This window comes from Clupea harengus, chromosome 6 (assembly GCF_900700415.2).
Source record: "Clupea harengus chromosome 6, Ch_v2.0.2, whole genome shotgun sequence".
In the NCBI taxonomy this organism is placed as follows: domain Eukaryota; kingdom Metazoa; phylum Chordata; class Actinopteri; order Clupeiformes; family Clupeidae; genus Clupea; species Clupea harengus.
The window spans coordinates 22,124,957-22,136,350 of NC_045157.1; the positions used below are offsets into that span (position 1 = coordinate 22,124,957).

The 11,394-nt window shown below is 47.0% G+C and overlaps 1 protein-coding gene across 1 annotated transcript in view; it reads left to right on the forward strand.

The window, feature by feature from the left end:
- The window catches only part of ccdc102a (coiled-coil domain containing 102A), a 65,439-nt gene extending 54,377 nt beyond the window's left edge, over positions 1–11,062 (forward strand). Inside the window, exons 7-9 of the mRNA XM_012834653.3 lie at positions 556–726; positions 1,865–1,968; positions 10,011–11,062. Coding sequence (XP_012690107.1) covers positions 556–726; positions 1,865–1,968; positions 10,011–10,152 — 417 coding nt within the window. The 3' untranslated portion in view covers positions 10,153–11,062. The remainder of the gene's footprint in view (positions 1–555; positions 727–1,864; positions 1,969–10,010) is intronic.
- Positions 11,063–11,394: the final 332 nt, after the last annotated feature.

Consider the following 11,394-nt stretch of genomic DNA (forward strand, 5'->3'; position numbering starts at 1 on the left):
CGCCACTCTTTAATTTTCTACCAGGGAGGTGCTGACAAACAGGCTCACAGTGTGTTATTGTGTGCAGAGCGTCCAGCTCTGTGAGATAGCCCTGTGTGGCGAGCACTGTGTTATTGACCACGCGGAGGGGGCTTTTATCTGTCTTTCTCCCGCGCCGCCGACACCTGTGACCTTCATACCTCAATGGGAGGGTCACTAAACACATCTGGACTGCATGTTGGGGGCCCATTTCTCCTGTCAAAGGGGGTCTGCTTTCCTGTTTGCTCCAGACCAGGTTTTAGGCTGTGAGTTTTCCCTCCTCTGATGTGCACTATGAGTCATAGGTACCCTAGTGCATCTATTTCGCAAAGTCAACAACCCCCACCCCAACCTACCTCCACCCCCCTTTGATTCCTGGATCTGGAAAGTTGGGGGCTAGCCTTGAGATGTTGTGCTTTGTTGCAGACATTTAAGAAGGAGCTTAAAAGCCTAAAATGTGCTGTTTTGTTTGTGTGTGTGTGTGTGTGTGTGTGTGTGTGTGTGTGTGTGTGTGTGTGTGTGTGTGTGTGTGTGTAGGAACTGGCTGACCTGCGCCACATTCACACCAAGCTGAAGAAGCAGTACCAGGAGAAGATGGCTGAACTGGCCCACGCCAACCGGCGAGTGGAGCAGCACGAGACGGAGGTGAAAAAACTGAGGCTGCGCGTGGAGGAGCTCAAGAAAGAGCTGGGCCAGGCTGAAGATGAGGTTAATACACACACACACATTCACAGATACGTTCACATACATTCACCCACATAAGCAGCACATGCACTTTGTGGAGCTGAAGAATGCTTGCACCATGCTTTAGGGCCTCGGTTCCCAAACTGGGGTACGCGTAATTTCCGCGATTTCCGCGATAACGGAAATCAGACGGAATTCACGGGATGTACCCTTTGAAACAGAATTGCAGCTTTCAGACGGAAACATCATTTTGTGCATCAAAATCGCCCAAATTCCCCTGTATTTTGCCGTGCAAGGCTGTATTTCTTTCTAATAAACACAACAACAATAGCAATGATGAACAAGCATTAATTAAAAAACAAAACCACTGAGAAAATGTCACGTCTGTGCTGAACTCCGCTCCGGCCACGCCCCCCTGTTCAACTGTTGACACACACACCTCCGCTACAGCCTGTAAAATGAATTCACTCATCTTCCCAATCGCCTGCAAATAATGTTTTTTTTCTGTTTCTGTTTTGTCTTCTGTTCTGTTGATGGCTGGCAAACAACAACCTTAGAAGGTTTGGGTCACTTGTGGCACATATTATTCACTCATTTTAAGCCATCAATCTACCTCAGGGTGAACAAAATGAGCCAAAACAGAATTCACCTTTTTTTTTTTAAGGGGGGGGGGGGTACGTAGCTGGAGATTGAATGTCTGAAGGGGTACAGGACTGTAAAAAGTTTGGGAACCGCTGCTTTAGAGGATGTCGGCACATATAGACACACACACAAGCACATTTGCAAATGCACAGTCTGACATACACACACACACATTCTATGTGTAAACCCTTGCTCCTGGATCCATAAATGTTGCTTATCTCGAAGCAAATGCATACACACAAGTACATACGTACATACAGTATATGCATGCTGGTACATCAACATGAAGCATGCCCAGGCACACTGTGTTGTTTTGTTGCTCACAGGATTAATGAGTGTCTTTGAGTGGACTGACATAAAACAAATGATAAATTATAATGATTGCGTCTGCCGTGCAGCTCGTTGTGGTTTAGATTACAGTAGTAATCAATTTGTTGTACCCATTATGAATGCAGTGCAATATGGCCCCTCTGCATATCCAGTCATTGATATCTTGTGTGTGTGTGTGCACACGCTACAGCTGGATGAAGCCCATAACCAGAGCAGAAAGCTCCAGCGGTCCCTCGATGAGCAGGTGGAGCAGACTGAGAACCTCCAGGTCCAGTTGGAACATCTGCAGTCCAGGTAACACGCTCTCTCCATCTTTGTCTCTCTTACACACACACATACCTGCATACACACATAGAGAAACTGAAACTGATAGCTGCTGGAGGTTGTGGCAGTTTCTCTCCCTGTTGATTGTGCTGAGAGCATTAGTAAGGGGCTGTTGACTCCAGCTTTCTCTCTCTCTCTCTCTCTCTCTTTCTCACTTACTCACTCTCTCACGCACACCTATACACACACATGCTCACTCACTCTATCTTTCTCCCATTCTTGTCTGTGCCTGCCTGATAATCCAGCTCACATCATCTACAGGTCTCCGTCTCTTTTCTGTCTGCTTCCCTCTCTTCCCCACCCCTCAGCTTCTTCCTTATCATTCTGCTTGCGTTCCTGACTCACACCCTCCCACAGCCAATCACTGGCTGCAGAGCTGCGGGTTACCTTAGTAACAGGGAGAGTTCTGGACACCCCCACAGCTCCAGCGAGCAGAGCGACAGGCAAGTCGGCATGGAAACGCATCTGGAAGCACTGCGATAGGCAGCCCTGTTGGCATGGAGACGCCCAGGCTGACACACCCTCACTGCGCAGCTCATTGTTTAACTCCTGCACCTAAGTCCAGTGTGTGTGTGTGTGTGTGTGTGTGTGTGTGTGTGTGTGTGTGTCTCTGTACTGTGGTAGGGTCACAGGGTTATCTCACCCGAGCATAAAGCGAGAGTGTGTTTCGACGCATGTGTATCGGCGGTTCATCAGGTTATCGTCTTGCAGCCAAGAGAAACCAGGGGAAGTCACAGGCGTTTAGCCTCAATGCCCTGCATCACCAGTGGGGTCCCGTCAGCAGAAAGGCATAGCGCCACTTACCGTGTTTAAATAATTCTCCTATATGAGAGAGAGAGATGAGATATAAACCACTTAGTGGTGCCTTTTAATGAGACAGACTAATTTAATATTCAGTCTTCCCACTGCGTTATGCGTTTATGGTAATGTGTGGTAATGCTGTAGCAGTCTTTAGTTCACCGAAGTACCCAAGTCCACTCTAAGTGCAAAATCACAGAAGCTTACAGTGCCTTACCTGTGCCGAGGGCTGGGCGATATGGACTAAAATCACGCAAAACATGTCAACGGAAAATGATATGAACTAGATACAATAGACTGAATTCTATTAGACTGTACTACTAGACTAAATAAAAATAGGCCTATCTCTGTGAATGCTCTTTCAGTTGTTTTCAACAACAATAATGACTGATTAAAACTATTTACAGGTTTCAACCCGATAGACACCATGACAATTCAAGAACACTGCTGCTGATTCCTGGGAATTTTGAGAAAACCAAGGGATTATTGAAATACTTAATTACTTACTTACTGACTTTATTAAGAATAGGAATTAATTAAGAATATCTATAAAGATTAAGCTAAAATCAACAATTACCATTTCATGAAGATTAAAAGAAAGAATCAGATATTTTTAATGGAATGACATTTATCGAGTACTTTTTAAAATAATGAACCTGTTTAAGCATTTACATTATATGATCAACAATTTGTTGTTGGGAAAATATACATATATTTATTTGCTGAAGTGTCAGGTGCATGCCCAGGCTGTAAACATACGTATAAGAGGGCAAGGAAAAGTGAATAGTGTACTGTGAAAAAGCAATGTAATCATAACCCTATGTGATTATAGTCACCATCAAACCGTATACCTTTATTCACCTAACCACCGACAGACTGTATGCAAAGCACCCCAATCTCCAGATAGCCTTAGTTTTGTCCTCAGATACTATGCTAGCACTAAATCGTATTGCCTACAATAAACACCACTGCAAGTGCCTTGGATGAAACCAGAGATTTATTTCACAATCATAAAGATATTTTAGCAAATAGGGTAATTAGGGTAATCTTCTGGCTTTTTTGAGAAATACGTTCAGTAAGTCAATACCGTTTACAACTCTTTCATGAAAACATTCCAGCCGTCAGCGGTCGTTACAGTGAAATATATAACTGCTTTCGCTGACCACTAGGGGGTCTCTAGAGGGACCTCCGCAGGCGCAGAGGGAGAGTGGGGGCTGGAGTGTGAGAGAGGAGAGAGTGTAGCGCAAACACTGGAAACGGCTTTATGGAAGAAACGGGTTCTGTAACACAACAATAAACTGTATTGGTATAAACGGTGTTGTCTCATCCTATATCTCGTTTCACAATATATGAGTGGACCTTATGAAGTTCATATACCGCCCTGCTCTACCTGTGCCGAACAGGTGGACTTTGCAGCTGGCAGTCCCACCAGACACAATCCTAGTCTCAAGTGGAGAACCAGGGGGTGGGGGTGGGGGGGGGCGCACCCTGGTTTGGGGTTGTCAGGGTGACGTTGAAAAGGAGGAGCTGTTGTCAAGGAGATGGATGGAGTCCTGAGTTAAAATACAGTTGTCATGGTGATATAGGGTGGTATTTGTCTCATGCAGCCAGGTAGGCAAATCCGTTGGCCACGATGGCAGGGCAAACACAAGGCTGAGCCTGGATATGGTGTGCGCATCGTGTGTCAGCATGGAGTCATTCTACACACATTCTATATACATACACACAAACACATATACACACACATACACATACACATACACATACACACACTTTAATATTCTATAGAAAATTCTGTAAAAGAGGTTTTTCTGAAGTCTCTTTGCACCCATTTTATTTCATTCTCTTTTCTTTCTATTTCTCTCTCTCACTGTCGTTTTTTGTTTGTGTAGAGAAAGCCCTTTATGACCTCCCATACTGCAGAGCCATAACATTTCTGGCCTAAATCAATATTTTTTCAGAAGGCAGGTGATCCCTCCAAGGCATGGTGGATTTCTAGAAGAAAACACACACACATATTCACACATATTCACACCCAGACACAGACATAACACACTCTCTCATTCTCTCTCTCTCTCTCTCTCCTCTACTTGACCTTTGGCCTCCTGGCTGTGTGAACAGCAGTGAGGTCATAGGCTAGATGGAGAACAAGATGTGTGTGTGTGGAAGAGCAAGGGCTCGTGTGTGTGCATGAGAGACACACACTGATAAGGCCCGAGCCGGGCAGAACACCACCGATAACAGCGTCCCTGGGAAGCTGCCTGGGAACGCTGCCGGAGCATCATGACAGGGAAAATCCTGACCCTAGCGTCTCTTCAGGCATCCCGTATCCTGTAATGGCTCCTTGGGTCCTTAATCTGGCCCTCCTGGCTGTCCATATCTGTCACTGCCGCCACGTTTAACAACCCGCTCACGCCATCCCACACTCAAGCAGCCTGACAGCTCCAGTGGATTACCACTGCTCAACATGACCAGATATGGGAGTGTATGTGCGTGCGTGTGTGTGTGTGTGTGTGTGTTTGTGAGAGGTGGATGGCTGACTGGTGTGTCTGAAGGATTTCTGTATGTGTGACGGACATGCTATTTAGCCGTCTCTAAACACTGGCTGAAAGAGGCTTTCGTGGAATGAGAAGGAAGAAAATCTGGTCCTTTTTGTGTGTGTATCGATCTCTATCTAGCTGAGAGCAGCCAAGCATCTTCTGTGCCTCAAGCCTCAGGGCCACTTTCAGGACGAGTGGGTTTGTGCATACGTGTGACTGAAAAAGAGGACTGGAGAGAGACGCCGATGCTGTTACCACATGACTGGCCTTAACCAGTGGACCTGTGCCAGCCCATCAACATTCCCTGTTAAATGTCTTCTTTTTGACACTTTGTGTTTTCATTAAACAAACAACTGTAGTGTATTGGAGAGATGCATCTCTCCCGGTTGTCCTTCTCCAAATTCTTCATTAGCATGAAATACCCAACCGCACATGCTGTCAAAATGAACACAGACAATTGCAACCAACAAGCCTACTGTAAAACAGTGGGTAAGTTGGTGATCAATTCCTCTTTGGGCTGGCACATGGTAAAATCATGAGCCAGAAAGGTTCTGCATTTGTCATGTTTCCCTGCTGTCCGTGCACAGGCACAAAAACATTATTTCTCAATTTAGTTACCTCCACCCCCCACCCCCACCCTCACCCTTGCTCCCACCATCATCATCTTATGTAGGACCTTGTAACCTGCTAAGTGTTTTTGGGCGCAATCGAAAAGCTTTTAGCCCTGTTGCAGGCCACTGTGGTCACATTTCAATTATGTGCAATTTGGCCCCATTAACAGGATTCCTCTTCCTGACAGTGCAGACCAGGAGAGGGGAGGGGAGGGGAGGGGATGGGGAGGATTAGTTGCTCATGTTCTCTCTCATGTTCTTTTCTCTCTGTTTCTCTCTGTGAGAATGGCCCGAGCCGGACACTCTCTCTCTCTCACCCTCACCCTAAGCAAGTCATTTGACATGACACTGACCCCTCTGAACTCTTCAATCCTGTCACTGTAAAGTCTGAATATACTTACACTCCATATTTATGCGCACGTACATTCATTCACTAAGCAGGCCTTGTCATCCAAACCGGCTCACACCGCATGGAAGATAAAGATTCTATTGCCTTTAGATTGTTGCATGACTCATTGAATGATGGTTTAGTTCCTCCTTTTCCGTACAGTACTCTCTCCTCAGCACAGTCATGCCCCCCATAAATAGGACTCCCTGGCTGGCTGCAGTGGGCTTCTGCAGTAGCCCCCAGGCCCCTCTGCTAGTCCCCTAACACGGTCATTAAGGGAGGTGCAGTGGCCAGGGGTGTGCCAGAGCTCCGGCGGGCTGGGATTTACACCCCACCTCTCCCCACCACCACCGCCACAGCCACCGGTGCATGAAAATGTAATTAACCCAGGCCAAGCGGCCTCCTTTCCTCTCTCTGCTTCTCACACTCTCTCTTTCCCTACCTCTCCCTCTACCTCTGCCTCTCCTTAAAACTGTATATGTGTCTCACTCAGACTTCTCCTTCCTCTCACACAGGCTTCTGTCTCCCTCTCTCTCTCTCTCTCTCTCTCTCTCTCTCCGTCTCCATCTCCATCGCTCTCTTCTCTCTCCTTCCCACGCTTCTCTGTGCCTGTAACAACAGTGCATATTGACCATGTGGCTTTAAGGCCTGCCCTGATATTCACATGTGTAACTTAGCTAGTCATTGCACATTGTTTTATATGTCTCTCATTCCTCAGCGGTGTGTCAGAGCCATCTCCGTCTGTGTAGAGTACAGCTGGCCTGCAGTGCCCATGCCATCAGCAGCTGCGCTTCTCTGTGACGTCCCCCTCTGTGTCCCTCATGGCTTCATCACTTCCATTACCGATCCTAATTCATCTAACCAGGCTCCATATGGCGGCGTGCTCAACATGTATTATAATGCACTGGCCGCTAGCCACTGTGGTCCTGTGCCATCTCAGGCTATCCACTCAGCTCACCTCACCACCCTAGTCATCCCACACACACACACACACACACACACACACACACACAGAGAACACCTGGTCCAATATTGTGGGGGTCCCTACTTTACCATCACCTTAGACCTCTCACCCCCATCCTTCACACCTGTCTACTTTTATCATGTATGCCTATCCCCTAAGTGTGTGTGCGCGTGTGTGTGTGCGTGTGTGCGTGTGTGTGTGTGTGTGTGCGTGCACGTGGGTGTGTGCGTGCACGTGTGTGTGTGTGTGTGTGTGTGTGTGTGTGTGTGTGTGTGTGTGTGTGTGTGTGTGTGTGTGCGTGTGCGTGCGCGTGTGGGGGTGGCCTCCAGTGTGATATCAACCCCATCATATCTTAATGAATAAGTGAGAGGGGCACTGTGGATGCTCGCCTCAGCTTGAGGTCGCAGTTCATAAGAGCTGCTGTATAATTGATCAGTTGTGTGAGTCATCGCCTGTCTGTCGCTGGCACTCTTTCGCTTTCTTTTTTACTCTTCTTCTCTCCTCACCCCTGAACACACACACACACACACACACTCTCTCTCTCTCTCTCTCTCTCTCTCTCTCTCTCTCTCTCTCTCTCTCTCACACTTACAAGGTGTCAGCACACATGCACACACTTTCTCCTCTTTTTCTCCTCCTCTTTTTCTCCTCCCCTTGCACTTCTAATACAGCGGTCCCGCCATAATCACATAATCTTGCCACCTTCGCTTGTTTGTACAAAACAGAAGCAGCATAATGACGCCCCCAGTGTTTCGTTTTGCATACTAATCGGGCTATGCGGAACCAGAGGTGTGATGTGTAACAGAGCATCTAGCTTCGACTATAAACCACTCAAGATCACTTGGATATTTCCAACTCGGAAAACTGCATTAGCACCCCACTTGAAGACGTAGCTCTGACTCAGAAACTCTGAGAAAAAAATTCCCTGGCTGCAGTTAGGTGATTCATTATCAGTGAAGGTAACATAACCTAACAGAGTCCTTGACTATATCAAAGAACTAAACACTCTTTAAATGTGTGAGAAGATGCATGAAGAGGCAGTGTGTCAAAATGAACAAATATTCACATAATTATTAATAGCCTGCAAATAGAAGGAAAATCTTAATTTTTTATGTTTAAATTTGGCTCGAACGCATTAAGGTCGAAGCTGGGAAATATCATATGGATGTTCCGAATTCCGAGTCGTCTCAAATGCGCCGTAACGTATATCGGAAATAAACTAGCCTACCTGTTACTTTCAAAAACAATGATGGGGTGAACTTGGAAGCCGTGCACGTTTAAAGCAATGTTCATCATGTACAACATGTCAGATTTGCTCATCATGTCAGATTTGTGTGTTCTGACAGCGCAGTAGTCCTGCTTCATTTTGGTTAGCTGCCAGGCTGCGTCACCCATGTTTCTGTTGCACAGACGTCGTTCTGCCTGTGACTATCTCTGCTGCCAGCTCAGAGGTGGACCAACAATGATGACACACCTCCCCCCCATCCCCCAAATCCCGCTTCTATACTTTTTATACAGAACGGCGAGGCGGAATGACGCACCAATATTCTCGCCTTGAAAACACTGTGTAAAAAGTCTCACTGTCATAGCTCCACTCTTGTGCACACTCATTCATACATTTGACGACTTAGACACACAGCTTTTTTTTTCTCCTCTCTTGTCTCACTTCCGATTACACAGACAGATACACACACACACTCACACACACACACACACACACACACACACACCTCTTCTACTGTCTCTCCTTCTTTATATATCTCCTCACTTCCCCCCTTCCCTCTATCCTTCTAATGAAACTCTATTTACCTGGACAGCTGGCAAACGTACCCAGCAGGCATCTCAGTGGGCAGGTATTGTTTGGCCGCTCCTTTCTGGGAGATTAAGCTGTTCTGCCCTAATCAGCCTCGACAGAGGCACAGACGTGAGCGCCTGTGACAGCCCAGAGAGAGGACAGGCAAAGAGATGGATGGAGAGAGAGAGGGAGGGAAAGAGCGATGTTGAGTATGAAAGAGAGCGATAGTGTGTGTGTGTGAGAGAGAGAGAGAGAGTGTGTGTGTGTGTGTGTGTGTGAGAGAGTGTGTGTGAACATGTTGGTTTAAGGAATTTAATGTTTTGGGTTTGCTCTCGTGCCTGTTTGTCTTTGTCATTGTGGGGAGGGGGTGGCGGCAGCTGGCTAAGGCTGGCTATGACCGCCAAACACAGTGGCAGAGGCGCTGGCTGCAGATGAATGCAATGAATCATTGCAAAATGAGGAGCCGTCTCTCTCGCCCCAAACACTGATAAATCAGGCGCGTTTGTTTCTTTATTCACTCAGAATTGTGGAGTAACTTAGCTAAGCTAAGCTTTCATCCAGTGAAGATCACCCGCAGCCATTAAAGTTGAGTCGTGGAGTGTGTGGAACATAAGCTAGCAGGGAGAACAAATGCTGGTAGTTGCCTTTAGCTGGCTCAGTAGTATTCATGGCAGTTGGACAAGCCTGGCCTCAGGGTTGGACCTGGGTGTCCGCGTTTGAAAGTGTCTGAATAATTCATTGAGGTGGGAGATTTTGTTTACCTTTTTGCTCACTTATTATCAACCTGTCCCTGGGAAATGCAGAGTCGAGGACAAGAACCTTTCCCACCTCACTCGAGTTCTGACCATCCTCTCTCTCTTTCTCCCTCCTTCCCTCTCTCTCTATCTCTCTCTTTCTTTCTCTCTCTTTCTCTCAGGCTGCGGCGGCAGCAGAGTCCAGGGCTGTTTGGGAAGATGAGAACGTCGTCCTCGGCCCGGTTCAGCTCGGACAACCCCGACAGACCACCCAGCGACCAGGACGACGATGAGGAAGAGGAGCTGCAGATCCAGATCCCCTGAGAACCAAGAACCCGGAGTTCTCTCAGAGTGAGACAACAAGTCCCCTCAGTACTTAAGACTGATAACACCCAGCTTTGTACTTTCGGCTCCTCGCCAGGACTTTTTGGTCAGGCTGTCAGACAGACAGACAGAGAGAGAGAGAGACAGGCGGACAGACGGGCAGACGGGAATGTGTGGACTCCGAACGGACTGGTTGATGACCTCGCAACTTACTGCCTTTTGAAGCTGTCGCACTGTCTCCACACAGCTGGCTCACCCCCAACCCCCAGCTGGAGGACCAAAGGAGCTGGATACTGAGTGATCAGCAGGACTGTGAAGGTCGTCAGTCTCCCTGCCCACCACCACCAGCACTATACCTACATCTACTGTACTGTCTCCTTTGACCCCCCCTCCGGCTCTCTGCGTTCTTTCTTTCCCCTGTGGTTAAGTGAGCGGTCCCCTTCACAATTATCTTTATACCCTGACATTCTGTGCTCTGACTCTCATTCCATCACCTCAAGCCATATTACCATCTCTTCGTCCTCCTCGCCTTCCTCTTCCACCTTCACGTCATCCGTCCCTAGATCCATTCCCTTCACCTGCTGATATGTCCAGGCTTGCTAAAGTCCTGGAGGCCATGCTGATCAAGGCTATGTGCTAATGCTGGGCATTGCAGTCATGCTGTACAGTCTCAGTATGTGTAATGTGAGCTCAATGTGAAGGCCTTGGAGCATCTTCAGAGCCAGTGTTTTTTTCTCATTTTTTTTCCTCATTACAGCAGGGGTCCCTGTGTGTGTTCGTGTTTTGCTGTTGTGCTGGGGGAAAGGTACCTTGGTGACAGTTAATTCAAACAATCAATCAAACATACCCTCCCTAAACCGTACACACACACACACACACACACACACTCTCACACATACAGTCACACACACACACACACACACACACACACACACACACACACACACACACACACACACACACACACACACACTTACTTACTTCCAGCCTAAAGCCTGTTGATCAGGAGGAGAGTAACATCAACCACAGAATACTCAAGTAGACTTGACCCTCTCCAAAGCAATAAGATCTCAAACATGCCCAACACTACTTCATTGGCAATGGGGACCAAGCTTTTTGTACCTACCAGTTGTATTGAACTTTATTTATCTGTTAAATTTTTTACATAATATGTCTGTACTACAGTGTTTTGTATTTAGCTTGATGATCTATAAATGTTTAATGTGTATATATATATATATA